This window comes from Xenopus tropicalis, chromosome 9 (genome assembly GCF_000004195.4).
Source record: "Xenopus tropicalis strain Nigerian chromosome 9, UCB_Xtro_10.0, whole genome shotgun sequence".
Classification (NCBI taxonomy): domain Eukaryota; kingdom Metazoa; phylum Chordata; class Amphibia; order Anura; family Pipidae; genus Xenopus; species Xenopus tropicalis.
This window is the reverse complement of record NC_030685.2, coordinates 84,044,659-84,068,802: the sequence shown is the minus strand read 5'-3', so window position 1 is coordinate 84,068,802 and position 24,144 is coordinate 84,044,659. Positions and strand designations below refer to the sequence as shown.

The 24,144-nt window shown below is 47.3% G+C and overlaps 2 protein-coding genes across 2 annotated transcripts; both read right to left on the bottom strand.

The window, feature by feature from the left end:
• Positions 1-234: 234 nt before the first annotated feature.
• lct.2 (lactase, gene 2) lies at positions 235-16,778 on the bottom strand. The gene is made up of 17 exons (XM_012970934.2): positions 16,157-16,778; positions 15,664-15,734; positions 14,182-14,262; positions 13,282-13,387; positions 13,059-13,137; positions 11,763-12,453; positions 10,609-11,254; positions 8,275-9,831; positions 7,656-7,924; positions 7,217-7,507; positions 6,590-6,788; positions 6,098-6,300; positions 5,076-5,182; positions 4,853-4,987; positions 4,308-4,528; positions 3,712-3,948; positions 235-726 (listed from the first exon to the last, which is right to left on the bottom strand). The coding sequence occupies exons 1-17, from the start codon at positions 16,752-16,754 to the stop codon at positions 500-502; spliced, it is 5,718 nt and encodes a 1,905-aa protein (XP_012826388.2). The 5' UTR covers positions 16,755-16,778; the 3' UTR covers positions 235-499.
• Positions 16,779-19,673: 2,895 nt separating this feature from the next.
• On the bottom strand, positions 19,674-23,646 carry MGC79670 (protein). Its single transcript, NM_001007508.1, has 2 exons — positions 23,589-23,646; positions 19,674-22,300 (listed from the first exon to the last, which is right to left on the bottom strand). The coding sequence occupies exon 2, from the start codon at positions 22,297-22,299 to the stop codon at positions 20,719-20,721; it is 1,581 nt and encodes a 526-aa protein (NP_001007509.1). The 5' UTR covers position 22,300; positions 23,589-23,646; the 3' UTR covers positions 19,674-20,718.
• Between the last annotated feature and the right edge of the window lie 498 nt (positions 23,647-24,144).

The following is a 24,144-nucleotide window of genomic DNA, read 5'->3' as shown; positions in this document are numbered from 1 at the left end:
ACAAGGGAAGTAAGAGAGTTTTCATTCCCATAATCCTCTGTGGCCCCCCTGCCTGACCAAGGGAGAGAGAGCAGCTTATAAAGGGGATACTAAATAAACCATTTTGATTGGTTTAAATGATTGGGTCTTGTTATCCACATAAAGCAACGCATCAGCTCAGTTAGTAGTAAGGGACCGAACCGATTGGCCGATTCACTCGCCAAGGAGAATGAACAAACGACCCAGAGGCAAAAGTCTGTAAACAAAGCTTTTTATATAAATGGAAATATACATCTCAAAATATACAGTCGCTTTAAAGGCAAAGTTAAGTAAAATGTTTCTTTATAGATCCAGGGGGGCAGCGTGGGTTAATATTCCGTTGATATCACCAAAATACCGTGTTTTAACCGACAACTCCAAACCAATAATAATATATAAACATTTATTTGCCTGGATTAAGCAATAAAAGCCCCTGAGAGTCGCCAGAACTGTTCGACAGTTTCCCAGAAAGTGCAGCCAATCAAAATGATGTTACTGACTTTTTAAATTTTTTGGCCAACTTGCTGTATAAAACACCAAATAGTATAATCCCTAGAACCCCAGCGATCATGAGCGCGAATTCCACGTACAGAGCGATCTGAGCGTCCGCAGCGGAGATTCCCAGTCCCAGGAAGGAAACCGTTCCTTCATCTCCTTGTATTGGTTGGGCAGTAGTGACGTGTGATTGGTCAGTTGTTTTAGCTGTGCCTGTAAGGGGATAGGGTGGAATAAAGATCAGTGCATAAACTCAGACCCCCTACTGTAAATGATAAGGATATTAGCAGTCACTGAGGGGTTCTGTGCCCATATAAAGGCACAAGGCTGCAGGCTGAGTTATACAGGGAACTCTGAGTATCACTCATGTATTATAAGGGATAATGTACCCCCTACTGTAAATGATAAGGATATTAGCAGTCACTGAGGGGTTCTGTGCCCATATAAAGGCACAAGGCTGCAGGCTGAGTTATACAGGGAACTCTGAGTATCACTCATGTATTATAAGGGATACTGTACCCCCTACTGTAAATGATAAGGATATTAGCAGTCACTGAGGGGTTCTGTGCCCATATAAAGGCACAAGGCTGCAGGCTGAGTTATACAGGGAACTCTGAGTATCACTCATGTATTATAAGGGATAATGTACCCCCTACTGTAAATGATAAGGATATTAGCAGTCACTGAGGGGTTCTGTGCCCATATAAAGGCACAAGGCTGCAGGCTGAGTTATACAGGGAACTCTGAGTATCACTCATGTATTATAAGGGATAATGTACCCCCTACTGTAAATGATAAGGATATTAGCAGTCACTGAGGGGTTCTGTGCCCATATAAAGGCACAAGGCTGCAGGCTGAGTTATACAGGGAACTCTGAGTATCACTCATGTATTATAAGGGATAATGTACCCCCTACTGTAAATGATAAGGATATTAGCAGTCACTGAGGGGTTCTGTGCCCCCCATATAAAGGCACAAGGCTGCAGGCTGAGTTATACAGGGAACTCTGAGTATCACTCATGTATTATAAGGGATAATGTACCCCCTACTGTAAATGATAAGGATATTAGCAGTCACTGAGGGGTTCTGTGCCCCCCATATAAAGGCACAAGGCTGCAGGCTGAGTTATACAGGGAACTCTGAGTATCACTCATGTATTATAAGGGATAATGTACCCCCTACTGTAAATGATAAGGATATTAGCAGTCACTGAGGGGTTCTGTGCCCATATAAAGGCACAAGGCTGCAGGCTGAGTTATACAGGGAACTCTGAGTATCACTCATGTATTATAAGGGATAATGTACCCCCTACTGTAAATGATAAGGATATTAGCAGTCACTGAGGGGTTCTGTGCCCCCCATATAAAGGCACAAGGCTGCAGGCTGAGTTATACAGGGAACTCTGAGTATCACTCATGTATTATAAGGGATAATGTACCCCCTACTGTAAATGATAAGGATATTAGCAGTCACTGAGGGGTTCTGTGCCCCCCATATAAAGGCACAAGGCTGCAGGCTGAGTTATACAGGGAACTCTGAGTATCACTCATGTATTATAAGGGATAATGTACCCCCCTACTGTAAATCAGTGTTTTTCAACCTTTTTTGGGCAAAGGCACACTTGTTTCATGAAAAAAATCATGAGGCACACCACCATTAGAAAATGTTAAAAAATTTAACTCTGTGCCCAGCAGCAGTGCCCCCCTAGTACATTGGTGCCAAGAGCAGTGCCCCCCTAGTACACTGGTGCCCAGCAGCAGTGCCCCCCTAGTACATTGGTGCCCAGCAGCTGTGCCCCCCTAGTACATTGGTGCCAAGAGCAGTGCCCCCCTAGTACATTGGTGCCCTGCCTACGGCACACCAGGCAACATCTCGCGGCACACTAGTGTGCCGCGGAACAGTGGTTGAAAAACGCTGCTGTAAATGATAAGGATATTAGCAGTCACTGAGGGGTTCTGTGCCCCCCATATAAAGGCACAAGGCTGCAGGCTGAGTTATACAGGGAACTCTGAGTATCACTCATGTATTATAAGGGATAATGTACCCCCTACTGTAAATGATAAGGATATTAGCAGTCACTGAGGGGTTCTGTGCCCATATAAAGGCACAAGGCTGCAGGCTGAGTTATACAGGGAACTCTGAGTATCACTCATGTATTATAAGGGATAATGTACCCCCTACTGTAAATGATAAGGATATTAGCAGTCACTGAGGGGTTCTGTGCCCATATAAAGGCACAAGGCTGCAGGCTGAGTTATACAGGGAACTCTGAGTATCACTCATGTATTATGAGGGATAATGTACCCCCTACTGTAAATGATAAGGATATTAGCAGTCACTGAGGGGTTCTGTGCCCATATAAAGGCACAAGGCTGCAGGCTGAGTTATACAGGGAACTCTGAGTATCACTCATGTATTATAAGGGATAATGTACCCCCTACTGTAAATGATAAGGATATTAGCAGTCACTGAGGGGTTCTGTGCCCATATAAAGGCACAAGGCTGCAGGCTGAGTTATACAGGGAACTCTGAGTATCACTCATGTATTATAAGGGATAATGTACCCCCTACTGTAAATGATAAGGATATTAGCAGTCACTGAGGGGTTCTGTGCCCATATAAAGGCACAAGGCTGCAGGCTGAGTTATACAGGGAACTCTGAGTATCACTCATGTATTATAAGGGATAATGTACCCCCTACTGTAAATGATAAGGATATTAGCAGTCACTGAGGGGTTCTGTGCCCCCCATATAAAGGCACAAGGCTGCAGGCTGAGTTATACAGGGAACTCTGAGTATCACTCATGTATTATAAGGGATAATGTACCCCCTACTGTAAATGATAAGGATATTAGCAGTCACTGAGGGGTTCTGTGCCCATATAAAGGCACAAGGCTGCAGGCTGAGTTATACAGGGAACTCTGAGTATCACTCATGTATTATGAGGGATAATGTACCCCCTACTGTAAATGATAAGGATATTAGCAGTCACTGAGGGGTTCTGTGCCCATATAAAGGCACAAGGCTGCAGGCTGAGTTATACAGGGAACTCTGAGTATCACTCATGTATTATGAGGGATAATGTACCCCCTATGGTAAATTATAAGGTATTAGAAGTCATTAAGGGGTTCTGTGATAGAATACATACATACACAATACATATAGAGTATTATAAGACAATAACTATAATGAGATTACCTTCGGGTTCAGGCTGAAGACAAGGGGGGGTGCCATCTTTGGGGTCTGGGAAACCATTGCACTGAATGATAGATCTGTAGTACTTTACAGAATCCTTAGGGATACGCGGGACCCCGGGGTCCGTGAAGTTGACGTAATACAGTCCGAACCTTTCCGTGTATCCTGCTGCCCACTCGAAGTTATCCATCAGGCTCCAGGCTGCGTAACCCCTGAGGTCGGCTCCATCGTATTTGACAGCTGTTAAATGGGGGCAACACAGAGCGGTTGGGATGGAAGCAATGGTGGGATGTGGGACTTACCCTGCGCCAAGGGGCTGCCTACCAGATACAGCACAGGCAGTGGTTTAAACGAGAGATGGGAATATGAATAGTAAAAGGCACAGAAAGATAAGTAATAAAAAACAACAGAGCAATAGTTTCTGGCTGCCGGGGTCAGTGACCCCCATTTGAAAGCTGGAAAGAGGCAGAAGAAGAAGGCAAATAATTCAAGAGCCCGCCCCTTTAAAGATCCCACAAGCAGGAAGTGATGGGAGAATGAGCTGGATATGAGTGAGTATTGCAGCCATGTTGTAACCCCTGGGTAACTGGGCCCCATACCTTTCAGCGCCTCATTGATATAATATTTATAATAATGTTCCCTCCATACGTCCTTCAGATTGGTCCCGCGTTCCGAAATCCCGTTTTCTGTCACATAAATGGGGGGGTTGTTGTACGTTTCCTTTATCCAGTTGAGCAGCCTCCTTAGGCCAAACGGGGTGACCCTCAGCCAGTTAGAGCCGGAACCGAGCCAGGTCCGATCACTCATCACAGCGGTACCTCTATATCATACAGAAAGGCGCAGGGTATTGGTCTGGCAATCATAGTATTGGCCAATCCCATTACAATCTATGGGGACGTATTTCCTTCTGACCAGAGGAGTCCATACTTGGACTAGAGTTGTGGAATGGGGACATCAGGTTGGATCCACAGTGGAACCCCACTATGTCTGTGACCCTACAGCAAAAGTCTGGCCCCCAAATGCCTCCTCCAATCCCTGCATCTATAGGGCAGACAGATAATGATGTGCCCCCCTATGTGCCAGTTAGGGATTCTGCCAATCACATTCTCTGACTATTGCCCCTGGGTAATTCAGGGGTGGTTACCTGTCTGCGTCATACGTCGGGTCTCCTTCTGGGAAGTCCAGGGGCGCTGCCAGCACCGTGGTGTAATGATTGAGCCCAAAGAAATCATGAGTTCCCTTAATTCTTTGCTTCTCGCTCTCCGTGAATTCTGGGAGTCTGGCAGAAAATGAAGGATAGTGAATAAGCCCCCCATAACAATGCGCCGGCAGATATCCCCCTTAGTGCCATAAGGCATTGCCCTTACCGGGATGTAGTCAGCCCCTGACCCAAACTCCTCTCCAGGATCCTCGTCTTCATGACTTCGTTGTAGTCTCCATGGAAAATGGGATCAGCGAACCAACCGCAAAAAAACTTACATAAAGGAAATACAATTTATTTTAATAGTGTAAATGGATCTGGATTTGGTTCCACTAATACCCCCCCCCCCCCCCCCATCCTATTGTCAGGGCAGAACTTTGGCTTCAATAAATATTTTCCATCTTCTGAGCTGATAAGCGCCGGCTTTGAACCCCCCCGCCATACTATGGACTCGCCCGGAGATAAGGCCCAATAAATGCAGAATGAGTTGCCTCCCCCCATGGGGCACCTTTGCCCTTAAAGTTATATAATTGCCCAACATTGGTCACGTGTCAGCTTAGGGTGACGGCACACGTGGAGATTAGTTGCCCTTGGAAGTGCAGATCGTGGCCGACTATTCTAGTTATACAAACAAGTATTTTAGCTAACTGAATGTCCGGCCAATCAAATCTGTTCATTGGTGCATTCTGCATGATTCGATTCTCTCTTTTGGTCCAATAGCCAGAAGTCTCCTTCTATAAAGCCAATTGTTAGAGGTAATTAAGCAAGTAGTAACTAAATACAAAAACCTATTGACTCTTGGGTCTCTTTGCATTCTTAACCTTCCATGGACAGATCTGTATATTTGCTGTTCCTGGGCTGCTCTCTTTCCCATGGTCAAGTACATGGAGCGAAGGTCACAGCAAAATGAGAAGCAAACTTCTTGCATTGATCTTCATGGCCTGACCCAGACACTTTACCCTGGACTCGGCCCATAGAGATCAAACCATTGAGAAAACCCAGCTTCTCAGTTGGACCCAACTCAGCTCCCTATTTGACCATGGGAAAGAACCATTCCAGGAACAGAAGGTACAGAGAAATAGAAGAAGGTTGGCAGGGCTGGACAGATATATCCAGGGGTGAGGATCCTAGAGGAGCGAATGCAAATGGACCCACATTTCAGCCCAAGTGTCTACATGGCTTCCATACCGACAAGTATCTTCTAGCAGCCTCCACATCCTCCTGCTTGTAGGGGTTCCTTGGCTCTGCCCAATCGGAGTTGACAGTAATGGAGATGAGGCCCCCTTGTGCCGCCCTGTACTTATCATTGTACAGATGCCACGCCTCTGCGTGGGCCTTGATAATGTTGTGTCCCACCACGTAGGGGGCGGTCCCAATTCTTACATTAACACCTTAAAAGAATGAAACCAATGGAGATTGAATGATAACAAGTTCACCGCTGACCAATGGGTTCACAGTTATATTGGACGAGGATATTCCATTCCACTGGACCCTAGCCCATTCATTTGCAGATTCAATTCAATTGTACGATAGCCCCCTCCAATCAGTATACAGGCCCTCAAACAAGAAGAGATTAGGGGACATTCGGTGTAAGGACTATGCCAAAGTCTTTTGGTGCTAGGCCAATAAATGCTTTCAGATCTTCTCTGAGTCCTGTTCAGGTGTGTATCTGCCACTTACCTGGGGCAAAGTTGCCATAGCCGTAGCCAAGGAGGGCAATAATGTACGGTTCATTGAACGTTATCCACATCTTCACCTTGTCTCCCAGTTTTTGGAATATCAAGTCTGCGTACTCTTTAAACCATTGCACCATGGTCTCATTTTCCCAACCGCCCATGTTCTGTAGCTCTTGTGGAAGATCCCAGTGATACAAAGTTACCTGTAAATGTCAAAAGGGGGGTGTTTGTAATGGTGTTGTATAGATTATATTGTTTAATATCATTGGTGGTGCTTGGACCTGATAGAAGAGGCCCAGATGTTTCCCCATGAGTATTGGTCAAGGAAAGTACATGAAACCCCATAACTGGCTTCTGTATCAGGACCAAGCCCCACCCACTCATTGACTATGGAAAGAAAGCAACCTATGAGCTGGAGGTACAGAGAATAAGCAAAAGTTGAAGGAGGTGCCCCTTCCCAGTTCTAGAGGCAGAGGTGCCAATGTGCTCAGGTTTCTTCCTATGCATTCTCCTTCCTATAATGAGGGATGTCCATCCTACAGAACTTCTGTTGATACTGAACTACATTCATATAAATGACAGTGGATTAACTGATTCTGACCAGTATATCACAACATCATGACTTGATTACCTGGGGTTCTATATTGGCAGCCAGAAGAGCATCTATCAGGCGGATGTAATAATCCAGACCGGCTTGATTGAAAGACTTCACGGTCCCGTCTGGAAGGACTCTTGGCCACGATATTGAAAATCGGTAATGGGAGACTTTGAGGTTCCTCAGCATCTCCACGTCCCTCTCCATCATGTTGTAGCTATTGCAGGCCACGTCCCCATTGCTGTCGTCTTCGATTCTGGATGGCGAGTGTGTAAACTGGTCCCAGATGCTCAGACCTTTCCCATCTGCTCTCCAGCCCCCTTCAATCTGCAGATACACAACAGCACGTCAAAGACTTCTCTTAGCCATAACGGAGCAGTTTATCTAATAATCGGGCCAGGCTCTGTTTCTGCAGCCCCTCACATTGCAGGTCATGGGCAGCTAAAGGACTCTAGATGGTTCTACAATGACTTACCTGGAAGGCTGCAGAGGCCACACTCCATGCAAAGTCCTTGGGGAACTCCCCATAGAAGAACTCATCCTCCCTGCCCTGTGGGATCCCGTTCTTGCGTATGACTTGAGAGTAGTAGATGGCAGAGTGCTTTGCTGTCCTTGGGCGGCTTGGGTTTTTGAAGTCCACGTAGTGCAGGCCGAACCTCACTCTGTATCCTGATTTCCATTCAAATGAGTCCATGAGAGACCACGGGGCATAGCCTTTTAGGTTTACACCATCCAAGCTGTAAGCTAAATACAAATTTTTGAATTTAGTGGAATATTCCTCACCACATCTGCTGGAAGGCTGTTCTATGTATGCATCACCCTTTCTGTAAAGAGGTGCTTCCCTATGTTACCCTTTCAGTGGCATAACTAGTGTGCACCGGGCCCCCCTCTCAAAATATCTTCAACCTGATGTTTTTTGCTTCTTGGTCCATACTCATCAATAGAATGGCCATAGGAAAGAGAGCAGCCCATGGATTACAGTAGTAACACTAACACTACACTTGGGTAAATATTGGGTGGAGCTTGTACTGAGCTGAGGGAGGTTCCTGATGTGGTACCCATGACGAACACCTACACCGAGCTTTGTTACTCACCTTTCAAGGCCTCATCAATGTAGGTTTTGTAGTAGAAGATCCGTGCGGTGTCATCATAATCTGGTGGGACGTCGTCTGTTGCATCTCCATTCTCCGTGACATAGGTGGGAACGTTCCCATACTCCTCCTTCACCCAGTTAAGAAGCCGGCGTAACCCCCATGCCACTGCTCTGCTGTTTATGAAGGGTATTGTTGGCCACTGTGGGTTGACCTCTTCCACCGTATCCCTGTCTCTTTCAAAAGAAGGAGGGTTCAGGGAGATTGTTTTATATTGAACTATTTTCGTAGTGTAGATGTTAATGCAGAAGACATCAGCCGTTCCTTGGATGTAGGCCTTCTCCTCCTCCGTGAAGCTTGGCAGCCTGGAAGATTTTAGGTTCTGTAAGTCACTTTTGTTGGCCACTTGCCACTTCATGGCATCTGGGTAGTCACCATTTTTGAATATGGGGTGGGCAAACCAACCGAGTGAAAACTGTAAGTATCTGTCAGCTGCTGTCACGTCTCTTGGGTCTTTGGGGTTTTTGGGTTCTGCCCATTCTGTGTTGAGACTTATAGAGATAACGCCACCTTGACTAGCCCGATACTGTTGGTCGTAGGTATGGTAAACCCTGGCATGGACTTTCAAAAGATTATGGGCTACTCTATAAGGAGCAGATCCTGGGTCGTCTTTCAGTCCAGGTGGTATCAACCCCAGGCCATACCCAGCTGTCACAATAGTGTGGGGTTGGTTAAACGTCATCCAGAACTTGACCCGGTCTCCAAAGGTCTTAAAGCAATAGTCGGCATAGCTGTGAAATGCGTCAAGCACGGCATCGCTCTCCCAACCACCTATATCCTGAAGAGCCTGGGGAAGGTCAAAGTGGTAAAGTGTCACCATCGGGGCAATGTGGTTTTCTACAAGTTTGTTGATAAGTCCGTTGTAATAATCCACCCCTTTTGCATTGGGGGTGCCGGTGCCAGTTGGGAAGATCCGAGACCAAGACAAGGAGAACCTATAGCTGGTCACTCCCAAGGCCCTGAGCATGTACACGTCTGCGTCTGCTTGGTTATAGCTGTCACAGGCAACGTCCCCATTGTCATTATTATAAATATTCCCAGGAATATGCGTGTAGGTGTCCCATGTACTCGGCCCCTTCCCATCAGCGTTCCACCCACCTTCTATCTGATAGGCCGAGGTTGAAACCCCCCAGTGGAAGTCGCTTGGAAAGGTGCCATAGAAATACATATCCCTTTCAAAATCAGTTTGCCCTGAGAATGTTTCCCATACGACTTGGGCCTTTGAAGGAACCTCAGAAGAAGGCAGAGCAGGTAACTTCTTTGCTAACGGCCATCTTGAATTCGGTGGCACGTTGGTCTTCTTCGTCACGGGGAAGCCGTTATTTTCAATGATTCTGTGGAAGAAATAAGCTGATTCTTTGGGGGTCCTCTGCCTGTTGCCGTTCTCAAAATCCACGTGGTGTAACCCAAACCTCTGGCTGTAACCTTGGGGGCCTTCAAATCCATCCAGGAGGGAACGGACTATATAAGCTCCAACTGGCACATTATCAGTCTTGACAGCTGGAAGGGAAGAAGGTGATATCATTAATCATTATTATTATTATGTAATAATCAAGGGGACAGAGAACCCAAGGAGGGGAGCACCAAGGGTAGCGCCAAGGGGAGCACCAAGGGTAGCGCCAAGGGTAGCGCCAAGGGGAGCACCAAGGGTAGCGCCAAGGGTAGCGCCAAGGGTAGCACCAAGGGTAGCGCCAAGGGTAGCGCCAAGGGTAGCGCCAAGGGTAGCACCAAGGGGAGCGCCAAGGGGAGTGCCAAGGGGAGCACAAAGGGTAGCACTAAAGGGAGCACCAAGGGTAGCACCAAGGGTAGCACCAAGGGGAGCGCCAAGGGTAGCACCAAGGGGAGCGCCAAGGGGAGCGCCATGGGGAGCGCCAAGGGGAGCGCCAAGGGTAGCGCCAAGGGTAGCACCAAGGGGAGCGCCAAGGGTAGCACCAAGGGGAGCGGCAAGGGTAGCACCAAGGGGAGCACCAAGGGTAGCACCAAGGGGAGCGCCAAGGGTAGCACCAAGGGGAGTGCCAAGGGGAGCGCCTAGGGTAGCACGAAGGGTAGCACCAAGGATAGCGCCAAGGGGAGCACCAAGGGTAGCACCAAGGGGAGCGCCAAGGGTAGCACCAAGGGGAGTGCCAAGGGGAGCATCAAGGGGAGCGCCTAGGGTAGCACGAAGGGTAGCACCAAGGTGAGTGCCAAGGGTAGCACCAAGGGTACTGCCAAGGGGAGCGCCCAGAAAGCTTTGGGAGATAGGTACCATCCTCAATGTTCAGCTTTATAAAATGTTACCTTTCAGGACCTCGTTAATGTAGGCCTTTAAATAGTCCACTCTGGTTGGATCATTGTACATCTCTACATTGTGTGCCGTCGGCATCCCATTCCCCGTGATGTATAATGGCAGACTGCCTGTTGCATACTCCTCTTTCACAAAGTTCAGCAGCCTCCTGATACCCCAAGGCACCACTGAGATCCACGGTGAGGAGGTCCCCGGCCATGAAGGGTCCACGTAGGGTTCAAAGTCCCCAATGTTGTTATATCCGGAGACACAGGCTGCACTAACAGATGCATTGACCAGCCTGGAGGTATAATGGGAAATTCCCAGGAAGTCTGCAGTTCCATGGATGCTGGATTTTTCCACCTCGGTGAAGGTGGGCAACTGGGAGACTGTTCCAGGGCACTGCTGGTTCTTCTTCTGTATTTGGGTTTTGAGAACGGCTGGGTAGTCCCCATCGACCAGTATAGGGTGTGCAAACCAGCCCAGCATGAACTGAAGGTATCGCTCAGCCGCCTCAACATCAGCAGGATTGGCCGGGGATGCTGGCTCCGCCCAGTCTGAGTTCAGAGAGATTCCCACTTTGCCCTGTTGATGGGCACGGTATTGGCCGTCGTACAAATGCCAGGCTTTTGCGTGAGCTTTGATGATGTTGTGGGCCACCTTGAAGACAATAAAGTCACAAATAAATTGTATCACTAGATTGTACATGTCTTTCCCTTGGGCTTGAAAGCCCTATAATGTATTTGCATTATAGACTAAAGGGGCGGCTGAACCCCAAACCATAATCAGGCCCTAATTGCATGTCCAATGGAGGTTCCCTGCTCACCCCTCAAACATGTATATAATGAGGTGCAGAGTTTCGTGGGTGCTGAGCTGGGTATTGACCAAGCCAACTGGAAACCAGTGACTGTGTTACTGTCACCATCTTGCTTCCTACTCGCGACTGCTGCTCTTATTCAACTATTTGCAACCCAAGAAGCAGCACTGAGTGAGATGTTTAAACAGAGGTCAGTTTAGTTGGCCTGGTTTGTTTCCAGCCCAGTTGGGAATCTGGTCATTGGTTGAGAATACTGTAACTAACTCATGTAGGTAGTTCCACCTTCCATCTTGTTTAAAACTGGGGGGATCCTTTATCCATATACCAACCCCTTTATATCACAGGACATACCTTGTAAGAAGCATTTCCAGGGTCCTTAATCCCTGGGGCATGTTCCCCAGTTCCATAACCAGCGTAGCTGACGACCCACGGCTCATGAAACGTGATCCAGAGTTTGACACGGTCTCCAAAATGGCTGAAACAGAAATCGGCGTAGTCTACAAAGGCATCTACCGTGTTCTCGTTTGTCCAGCCCCCAAGGTCCTGCAGAGGTTGGGGCAGATCCCAGTGGAATAAAGTAACCATTGGTTCCACCCCTGCGGCTCTTAAGCTGTCAATTAATGTATTGTAGTATTCCACCCCCTTTCTACTCCCCTCGGATTTGAGCCCATTTGGGAAGATCCTGGACCAGGCGATGGAGAACTTGTACACGTTGGACTGCAGGCCCTTGAGAAGATAGACGTCGTAGTCAGTTTTCCGGTAGCTGTCGGAGGCCACGTTGGCGGTGGCATTCTGTGCTGCCAGGTTTTGATGGCCAAACCTGTCCCAGATGGTTTCTCCTTTCCCCCCTTCTGCCCAACCCCCTTCCACTCTGAAAGCAGCAGTGGATGAGCCCCACCAGAACCCACTGGGAAACACGTCCTGCAGGAAGGAGTCTCTCTCGGCCGGGGCCTGGTTAGCAAATCGGTCCCAGACTGTAGTGTAGGAGGAACGAGGGGCAATTAGAGGGGCAAAGAGGGACTTCTCTGCACCTTGTTCCACCCTAACGAGAGACAGAAAACATAATTAATTGTGCAAACACTATAATGTCACTTTCACTGCAAACCAAGTCAGGACATTTTAGGCTTAAATCTGCCCTAGTCATGTCAAGTTACACTTAGACAATCCGCCAATCAACTTGAAACTCCGCCTACTCCCAGTAAGTCCCTTTCCTTTTGAGGTCCAGATTCAAGACTCTCCCATGTAATTTGGAACCACTTGGAGTAATACTCACTTGTCCTTACCCTGCCGACTCCAGTAACACTGCTTGGCCCACCGCCACTAAATAATGCTTTCCTTTATCACTTTATATGATATATCAGCAACAATAATCTTCCCCTTCCCCAAATCCACTCCCACCACCATGACCATATCAGAGCACTATTCCCACTGAGTATAATCGTGCCTATCCCTGTGACTGGAGGCAGCCATATTGGCTTCTCCACTGAGCACTGCCTTAGACTCTCAAGGGAAACAGTGACCTCTAGTGGACAAATGCTTGTGAACATAGTAACTTCTGCACTAAGCCCCCCTGAGACATGGGAGCAGCCCGGCCAAAAGCTTCTGGTGCCCAAGGCAAGTCCCCGGCCGTCAGTGCTGTGTTCGTACCTTTCCTTAGTTATGGGCGAATAGTCTATGAAGGCGCTGATGTCGTACCCCAGAAACACTGCCCCGGCGCTGCTCAGACCTAAAGGAAAAAGAGAATATATACATTCAGACTGAGATTCCTGCCATTTTTCTGATATTTTAAAATAAATATGATAAATCAAAGAAAATCTCAGCAATAACCAATAGTGTAAATGTCAGCTTTCTAGCAGATATTGTCACTTACCTGCAGCGAGTTGGTAGGTCGGGAGATATCTACTTTCATCTGATAGAGAAGCGCAGCCCCCGAGCTTCAACTGGAAAACCAGAACCTGCAGCCCCTTCCAGATACTCTGTAACACAAACCCCCCAATCAGCCAGAAATATCTATAGCAACACAATAAGGGTACAGATATATAGAAACATTGGGGTAACAGTCACCCTGCTATAGTTCCAGGGGTACCCAGGGCACAAATAAGCACTCACCCCAAATCCCCCCTAACTGGCCTTCAGGCTGGGCCCCCTTAGCCCATAACAAGGTTACAGATATATAGAAACATTGGGGTAACAGTCACCCTGCTATAGTTCCAGGGGTACCCAGGGCACAAATAAGCACTCACCCCAACTCCCCCCCTAACTGGCCTTCAGGCTGGGCCCAATTAGCCCATAACAAGGTTACAGATATATAGAAACATTGGGGTAACAGTCACCCTGCTATAGTTCCAGGGGTACCCAGGGCACAAATAAGCACTCACCCCAAATCCCCCCCTAACTGGCCTTCAGGCTGGGCCCCCTTAGCCCATAACAAGGTTACAGATATATAGAAACATTGGGGTAACAGTCACCCCTCTATAGTTCCAGGGGTACCCAGGGCACAAATAAGCACTCACCCCAAATCCCCCCCTAACTGGCCTTCAGGCTGGGCCCCCTTAGCCCATAACAAGGTTACAGATATATAGAAACATTGGGGTAACAGTCACCCCTCTATAGTTCCAGGGGTACCCAGGGCACAAATAAGCTCTCACCCCAAATCCCCCCTAACTGGCCTTCAGGCTGGGCCCCCTTAGCCCATAACAAGGTGACAGATACCAGAACCATTTAGCTAAATACAGGGAGTTACAGTTACACTATATGGGGGATATGGTACCTGTTCCCAATGAGGTTTCTCCAAACTGATTCCATTCTTGCAACTGTAGTTTATCTTCAGAGCAACAAAATCAACAAACTCCTGAAAAGAGAAACAATTTAATTAGAAATAAACTAAGGATTTTATGTATGCCCCACCCCGCCAAAAAAAAAATAATAGTAATGATAATGGATATTGGGGAGTTGTATCAGGAGTCAGAACCAGCAGTGCAGAGAAGGGAAAGGGACAGACACAGTGACAGTTACACATAACTATAAACCCAGTGAGAATGAGGAATGAATGGATATTGGGGAGTTGTATCAGGAGTCAGAACCAGCAGTGCAGGGAAGGGAAAGGGACAGACACAGTGACAGTTACACATAACTATAAACCCAGTGAGAATGAGGAATGAATGGATATTGGGGAGTTGTATCAGGAGTCAGAACCAGCAGTGCAGGGAAGGGAAAGGGACAGACACAGTGACAGTTACACATAACTATAAACCCAGTGAGAATGAGGAATGAATGGATATTGGGGAGTTGTATCAGGAGTCAGAACCAGCAGTGCAGGGAAGGGAAAGGGACAGACACAGTGACAGTTACACATAACTATAAACCCAGTGAGAATGAGGAATGAATGGATATTGGGGAGTTGTATCAGGAGTCAGAACCAGCAGTGCAGGGAAGGGAAAGGGACAGACACAGTGACAGTTACACATAACTATAAACCCAGTGAGAATGAGGAATGAATGGATATTGGGGAGTCGTATCAGGAGTCAGAACCAGCAGTGCAGGGAAGGGAAAGGGACAGACACAGTGACAGTTACACATAACTATAAACCCAGTGAGAATGAGGAATGAATGGATATTGGGGAGTCGTATCAGGAGTCAGAACCAGCAGTGCAGAGAAGGGAAAGGGACAGACACAGTGACAGTTACACATAACTATAAACCCAGTGAGAATGAGGGATGAATGGATATTGGGGAGTTGTATCAGGAGTCAGAACCAGCAGTGCAGGGAAGGGAAAGGGACAGACACAGTGACAGTTACACATAACTATAAACCCAGTGAGAATGAGGAATGAATGGGTATTGGGGAGTTGTATCAGGAGTCAGAACCAGCAGTGCAGGGAAGGGAAAGGGACAGACACAGTGACAGTTACACATAACTATAAACCCAGTGAGAATGAGGAATAAATGGATATTGGGGAGTTGTATCAGGAGTCAGAACCAGCAGTGCAGGGAAGGGAAAGGGACAGACACAGTGACAGTTACACATAACTATAAACCCAGTGAGAATGAGGGATGAATGGATATTGGGGAGTTGTATCAGGAGTCAGAACCAGCAGTGCAGGGAAGGGAAAGGGACAGACACAGTGACAGTTACACATAACTATAAACCCAGTGAGAATGAGGAATGAATGGGTATTGGGGAGTTGGAAAAAAAGTTTTTAGGTGGAGTTCCCCTTTAATAACTAATACAGACAGAATATTGGATATTTACCCGGTGACGTGGCTGAAGGGACAGAGATGCCTCCAGTAAGGCCGGTTCCATGGCAACAGACAGTTTCCCACCTGAGAAAGGAAACGGATAACAAAGTAGCCACGATGAACAGAAAGTTGGCAACGACAAAACAGTGGCCCCCTAGGGCCAATCAGGCCTCTGCTTACATTTTATAATTTGTAGTAGACTGTTAAAACTAATTGCTGATTGGTTGCTATTGGGTACAATCAGATGCCCCGTTGCTAAGGGGGTCCCAAGAGATGCAAAGGTGCAATTCTCATGTTCCAAAGGGGAACTTGCGGGGTAGTGGGCAGGGTCTGGGTGCAACATGGGTGAGGATAATGGGGCGTGGCCATGGTGGATAAGGGGCGTGGTCATGCTTTCTGGGGTCCCATTCTACTGACTGGCAGGGCCCCACCACCCAGGGGCTAATGACTGGGGCATTTATAAATATCTCTTTACCAGGTCCCAATGATGCCCCGGAGTCTCTCACCTTTGGAAGAGTATTTGCCCCTGTACAAGTCATGGGTTCTCTGGTGGGCACGGAGCAGGGCCTTCAGGCCCCCAGGAGATGCCTCCCCGCTCTGTCCTGTGGGAACATCAAAGGTGATCCAGGTCTGAACCAAATCACCGAACACATTGAAGGCAAAGTCAGCATGGGCCACATACTCATTGGCCAAGTCACTGGCCGCTTGGCTACTGGCAGCGGAAAGCAAGAGGCCACTGCTGCGCTCTCCTTGCAGAATGACCACCGGCTTCATGTTCTCACTGACCAGCAGTTGGAGCAGGTTCCGGTAGCACTGGACTTGCCCTGTCTGATCATACCCCTTGTGGAACAGGGCAGCCCACTGTAGGTTCAGCTTATAATGGGTGGCGCCATATTGGCTCAGCGTTGGCAGCCGGTCTCTAAGCTTCTGCAAAAGGGCATCATGGCACCCAATGTCTCCATTTCCCTCATTCAGTGGCCCCAATACACTGCTTGTTATGGGTCCAGCAAGGGCCACAAGCTTCTCATTGGGTGTCAGGTTATGGGCTCCCTGGTACAGAGAGCAGAGCAGCAGTGCGAGTAGCACCCTGTAGGCACCCATCATGCACAGTGTGGCAGGGGGGGAGCACCCAGGCATTTATAGCTGCACGGGGGCCATAAAAGTAACATTTAAACTAAACTCTGCTCAGCGCAGATAAGGAAACTGCCACGAAGCAAAATTACAGAGATGTCGTATATTGACCGATTTATGAAGGATTTAAAGAAAAATCAATGTATTGATTTAACCCCTTGCCTGACCCATCTAACTGGGGGCACAGATTAAAGGGCTGGTGGTACCATGACTTATATAACATTGGGGGTTATTTTGCTTCTGGATCAGTTGGGGGAGAGGTTGGGTTCCTACCAGTCTGCATCATTCAAATGTTACATTAATATTCTCCACCCCACCCCCACTTTTATGTTACATAGTAAGTTAGGTTACGTCCATCAAGTTCAACCATAATGCCTATATATAACCTGCCTAACTGCTAGTTGCCCCGAGGAAGGCAAAAACCCCATCTGAAGCCTCTCTAATTTGCCTCAGAGGGGAAAAATATTCCTTCCTGACTCCAAGATGGCAATTGGACAAGTCCCTGGGGCAACTTGAACTATGTGTTCTAATATTTAAACCTTGGCAGCCACGTAGCACCATGATGCATTGATCCTGAAGATATGCCCACTGAATTTCTACCTAATGACTGGCACGGACATATTGTGCCACAGAAGAGCAGAGCTAAATGCCACCTGAAACCTCCCCAGAATCTGGCAGCGGAAAACCATTAAAGCAACCATTTGGGCACCTTCACTTGTGGCACCACCTGACTAAGGGACACACTAATGTATAGATGACCCCTAAATAGTCATGTGACTCATGGGAAAACCATAATAACAAATGGCTCCTCTTTGAAAGTATGACGTTCTTAGTAATTTCTTAATTGGTCTTCATTTCATTTTTGACTTATTTGCTTTTCTCTGTCTCTTTTTCTAACTTTCACATAGGGGTCACTGACCTCGGCAGCCAAAGACTTACCCTCACCCCAACACCCCATCAAAAATTACCGGTCCACCGTGTACCTCCTCTCTCCTCATGAAAACTTGAGGCCACTGTTATATGGTCAGAGGGCCTGCAGATCCCGGCCAAGCAGCAATCCCGAGGCGGAGCCCCCTCAAGGGCCCATTGGGTTTACCCGGTACCCCCCCAGCTTAGTCTGACCCTGTACCAGCCTGCCGAAAAGGAAATGTAATGGTGAAAATGCCCAAACTGGCTTAGGCCTTATGTTTGTGTATTGGGGATGGGCATTACTGTTGGGGATTATTAGTGTCTTATTTGGAGCTGGCTGTAAAGCCAATCACCTTGGTTGCTCTGGGTTTCTGCCAATTTGGCCATTGTTTATGAATAAGCCACAAGGCTTTTGCATAAGGAGATGTACTGTAGAAAGGGGAAAAGGTTCAGTGGCTGAAGCCAGTGCCTGGCCAAATTATTTTGGTATACAAGGTCCAGTGCCAGTGCCAAGCCACCCCACCCTCCTGGTGGCTCACAAGCCCTTCCATTCCCCTCACTTGTGTATGTCCCAGATGGACCCAGACTGCCACCACTCAACTGCAGTAGGAGGCAGGGGGCAAAGTACAATAAAAAGGTGGATTGTGGTCTTTGCACCTTGCCTTCCACTTTGTAAATAAAACCTATTGACACAAACCTACTTACTATGGGAGAGTTTGGGCCTTAGGAGAGTGAGTCGGTACCCAAACCGCTTGGAATCTTATGTCATGGCTGAATAGACTTCTCCATAAGGAAGGTTCATGTGGATAAACCCAATATTTCATCTCCGTCTCCCTCACATATGACTTGGGCTTTATGTTATTGGACTCCTTGCCTTTTGTTTCCCATATATTAAAGCCATGGTGTCTGTACTGTAAATGACTGGGCTTCTGTCAATCTTGGGAAGAATAGGCCAGGCAGCACAGGTTTTCTGTAAACTGCTACACGATCCATAAATGTTCCATAAAATCCAGGACATGTTCTAATGTAGGCCAGATGGTCTCTAGTCCCAGAGGTGGGAGAGAAGGGGAAGGAAGAAGCTGGGGGGCCACAGGAGAAGATATTGGGGCTTGTGGTTTCCTGATGGGACCTGGGCCCTGGTTTGACTCTGCTTGTTATCCTGTAATTACAGGGAAATAACTGAAATATGTTTTCAATGTTTGCAAAATTAAATGGATAAAGGCTTTTTGTGTAATATGTACCGCTATATATAGATATATATATGTAACATGCCATAAACCCAGGGTGCACTTCAGCATGAGTAAGAGTTTGTGGCGCTTGGGTTACATAACAGAGACATAACAGAGACCTGTATTATATAAGACAGGTTTAGCCAATAATTAATATTTTCGGGTTAATTACCAGTCACTTATATAACACATAACCTTAGAATCAGCTGTACAAGTAGATAACTGCCCTATAGGATGAGGGATCAAAGCAAGTTACTCAATATCTGCAACGTAGGAAACACCTCTAAAGGGCAAGTAAGGGTTAGAGTCCCACGGCTGCTTTCTACTTCCACGTGTGTGTGTGTAAGCCAGGCATGTTTCTCCTGCGGGTGGCGCTCAAGGTGAGACATACATTGCTGGGTCCTATCATGGCGGCTGGGGGCACTATGCACCACTGCCTACGTGATTTCCAGAGACACTTAGGGGTATATTTATCATGCGGTGTAAGAAGTGGAGTAAAACATCACTGTTGATGTTGCTCATAGCAGCCAATCAGATGTTTTACTTTGGTTTTCCAACTGTTGAAATCTAATTGCTGATTGGTTGCCCTGGGCAACATTACCGTTAATGCTTCACTCCACTTTTTACACAGCACAATAAATATACCCCCAAGAGAGGTGTAGAGAAATGAGCCCCATAGAGTAGGAATCAATAATCAGTTCGGCCAATGGGATCCCAGTATGTACAACCATACAAGAAAGATCATGACATGTTGGACAGTTGAATGTGTAGTTTTTGTTTCATTGGATGCAAAAAATGGTATAAACAATGATATTCGCCCCCAGATTGCCTATACAGTGTTAAACCTTGATATATAATTGTTCTACTTATTTTTGCTCCAACTTGTACATTACCTGGAAAGGGACAATATGGTTCTCACTCAATAGTCATTTCTCCAGGGCTTCCAGATGTTCCCTCAGTAGTAACATTACAGTGTAGGAGTAACATTTCTCCATCTAGGGGTTGGTCACTGATCACAGATGGAACCATAGATATTCCCAGTCAGGGGCCCCTCTGTCCTTGTGTTGGGTTCTTCCATATTATTTTTCCTGTTTTATTCTCCATTTTTCCATTGTTCTCTATATAAGCACAAGGCTAAGAGGGAACATTGTCCCAATCCAAAGTTCAGAGCTGCAGAACCTTTTGGGGCTTAATAAATACTTGATCATAAAAGTAAGTAGATCAGGAAAATGTACCATCTACACCTGTTGGTATTAACAAGAACCCAAAATATACAGAGGCCTTTGCCATTTTAATGACCCAAACCCTGACCAATGGAATCAGTAAATGAGAGAGGCTAAATGGATAACTTCAGGCCAAAGACATTTACCTGCCTGAATTATGGCCTACAACCCACCCTAACCCACATATGTAGCTCTATCTATGGATAAACCTGTTGGACATAGAGACTATATCATATCATTATCTTGGCAGCCATTTCTGCCATAGACTTTCCCAGATGTTAGTAGAGTGAGATGGATAAAGTCTGGCTTATCTGAGTTTCTTTTGAGATTCCTCCTTTTCCAGAAGGTATCGAGTTTACTGGCCAGGACCCTAAGACACTGGTAAAGTAAATTGCCCCTATATAAAATAGTTTATTCAATAAACAGCACCAATCAGTCAAAGCATAAATGTCCAGCAGAAGAAACTGATAGAGATGCTTGTTGACCATATCTCCTTTACTATAATCTTCTGGTCACCAGCTGTATATCTATTGATAGATCCGGTACCGCTGATCTTCAGCCAATGAAGAAGCATGATTAGCTCCTAATTCTGACCCAACCGCTGTCTCGTACATAGAACGCAGCATGAAGAGGCTCAGTGAAGGTGGAGGTGAAGGTGTGGAGGTGCCTGATTGGCTCAGTGAGCTCATAAAATGACAAGCGTCCAGCCTCATAGTCGAGGAATATCCCAATCCTCTGGCAGTGGGCCTCAATGGTTAAGGGGTTTATGTTTGAGTCGTGTATCACTGAAAACTCTTTATTATATTTGTACAGGCACCAGGACTTTTTGTTGTTCCCCAACCAGGACTGGTCTCCTTTCCTTTCTATACTGGGAAAGGCCACGCCAATCTTCCAGCCACCAGTCTGACTGGTCTCCACTTCCCAGTAACTCTGCCCGGATGAGAAGGACCTGATGCTTAGTATTTGGAAATAGAATTTAAATCTTCCCCGTGTCGGCCGGTGGCTTTGCTTCTGATCTGACCTCGAGAGACTTTTCAGATCACTGGATACAACAACATTATTGTGAGCGGTGTTGATATCTAGAAGGACGTCTCTGGCCTCCTGGATGAAGAGGCCTCTCTTTCTCTCTGCATCAGATACAATATCAGTTAAGGCTTTGTGCAGAGTCACTGAGATCAACACCTCATCCAGATCTCCTACGGCGGCCATGTCTTTGTCATCTCTTCCTCTGTCCTTGTGACTTTTGTGCTCATTATAGTCCGACTCCCGCCCCTGTAGGACAGTTAATGGGTCGGTCATGTTGCACAGCGCTTCAATGTGGTGCATCTTTGCCGACAACTCCTCCTTTTGGATTTCAAGCTGCTGGATGAGATCAGAGACATGAAGCAAAGCTTGTTCCTCTTGTCTGGAGATCTCACACAACACCCGCTTCTCTAACGCTTCCAGCTGTTCCCTGATGTCCCCAAAAAGAGCCGTGACTTGGTCCGATACAGCGGCGGCTTTGTCTTGCACGTCCCTCCTGTGCTCCTGCAGGTTCTGGATTCTAATCTGGGCCTGGTCTTGTTTTGAGGTTAAATTTTCCAGAATATTTCTTAATCTCTTCTTCTTTTTCTCGGTGGCCTCGTTGAGGAGCTCCACCTGGTGGCCCCTATGTTCCCCCAACACACAGCAGGAGACACAGATGCAAACAGCATCTTCGGGGCAATAATACTTCATGACCTCCTTGTGTACTGAGCATTTTCGGTTGTTCAAGGACGTTGTGGGGTCAGTGAGGACATGTTCTGGGGACTTACTATGGACCAAGACATGGTTCTCACACAGATGGGCCTCACAGAGGAGACAAGACTTGGCAGCAGGCGCCGGGCTGTGAATGCAATAAGTACAGAAAATTCCAGTCCTTTTGGGCTGTGTAGATCGAGTAGAACGGAACCGCTCCGCTATGTTGCTCAGTTTCATGTTCCTCTGCAGTGCCGGCCGCTCCCGAAACTCCGCTCTGCATTCAGGGCACGAATAGGCCCCAGAGCCCTTCTGCGTGGCCAACACACTCTTGATACAGGCCAGGCAGAAATTGTGGCCGCATTTAAGGGTCACTGGGTCGGCGTAAATGTTGAGGCAGATGGAACAGTTGAGTTCTTCTCTAAGGTCAGAAGATGCCATTCTGTAAAGCAGAATACAGGGTCGTTATGATCTATTCTTCTATCCCCACAGGCACAGGCAGAAAGAATACAGATCCCATGATGCAATGTTAACTCTTTGCTAATAGAGTAATAGTATCCAAGCTCAGTCATGTGTACAGAGTGCTGGTTCTCCCTACTGTTCCAATGCTGCTCTCCTTCCCACTGTCTGGCAAGGGATGGGGATTCATATCAGTTGAGGAGGTCATTGGAGGGGAATATAAAGAAGGCAGATAGTTTCCTGGCCACAAGAATGAGCAGCTGAATGTTTAGACTGGTTCCCCTAGCCCACTGTATTGGATGCAAATGGACCCAACCCTACTAGGTCCATCCAACTTAGTATATAAATATTTTTTAGTGTCGGAGCTTGGCACAGACAGAATACTGATTGTATGGATCATATTGGGCAGGGAAGCAATGCCCTCTAGTGACCAAACTCTATTAAGACACTTTAAACTACACACAGAGGTCAATGAGTGGTGACACAGTCGGTGCCTGACCGTGGGAAAGAGAGCAGCCCATGAGCAGTAAATGGTTACAGGGGGTAAATGTACCCTGGGGTTGTAGTAAATGGGGTGCAGCAGCAAATATATCTGGGCTTGAGGGCAGCAGGCTGGGTCCCCAAATCACTAACCTGTCTAGACCCCCAGTTGGTCTGTAGTCAGGGGAATATTGGGGGACAGGGCAAATGTACCCAAGTCCAGGTACCCTCATCCCAGATAAAGTGATTATTTGGTGTTCCCCCACACAGCAGCATCCAGTCTCCTCCCACATAATTGTCAGTTGCCCCTCTACCCCCAAAATTTATAATAAGCCTCCAGTGGGCCCCTGTAACCCCCAGTTATACTTTATACCCAGCACACAGTCCCTAGTACATACTATACATACATCTGTATTCTGCAACATTGCCACTTATGCTGCCATATCTGAGCTGACTGGGTTCTAAGTGCCTTCACAGGGTTCTGGACCTGCCATACTTGGGTCTGCACCTTCAGCCCAAATACCCTGGAATGACCCTTTGTAGCCCCCAAACATTTTCTGTTCCCTCGGTACCCACATACCATTCTCCATATAGAACCCCCACTCCCCACACTGCCCCATACTCTATATCTCAATATTCCCCCTTCTAATCTTACACCCTCCTCTGAAACCCCCCAGCTCATTGTATTAATACCATTTCCTCTGTCGGTGCAACCCCCCCCCCATAAACTGGCACAGCACCCCCACTACCCCCATGGATTACCCCAGCACCTACCCCAGCACCACCCCTACCTGTCAGCACTCAGGGCTCTGCAGCTAAAGGCTCTCAGGCTTCCCCTGGGTTTGGGACAGTGGATCAGCCCTGTAGCCCTGTGTCTGTAGCTCTTCCCTTCCCGGGGGGCAGGAGTGGTGGGGGCAGCAGGGGGGGGGGGGTTGTAGCTAATTGAGTTCCTGAAATGGAACAGCCTGGGAAACTGATACACTGGATTCCTGCCCAGTACTGTGCTGAGACAGCAGCTTTATACATTTAGTACAGTGGGACGGATGGACAGCACAGTAGTACAGTGGGGCAATTAGATGGGGCAGTAGTACAGTGGGGCAATTAGATGGGGCAGTAGTACAGTGGGACAATTAGATGGGGCAGTAGTACAGTGGGACAATTAGATGGGGCAGTAGTACAGTGGGACAATTAGATGGGGCAGTAGTACAGTGGGACAATTAGATGGGGCAGTAGTACAGTGGGACAATTAGATGGGGCAGTAGTACAGTGGGACAATTAGATCAAGTGTAGTATCTGTTCTTAGGGGGGGAGACTGGCTGCTTCTCCATATAGACAGGCTAAGGGGCC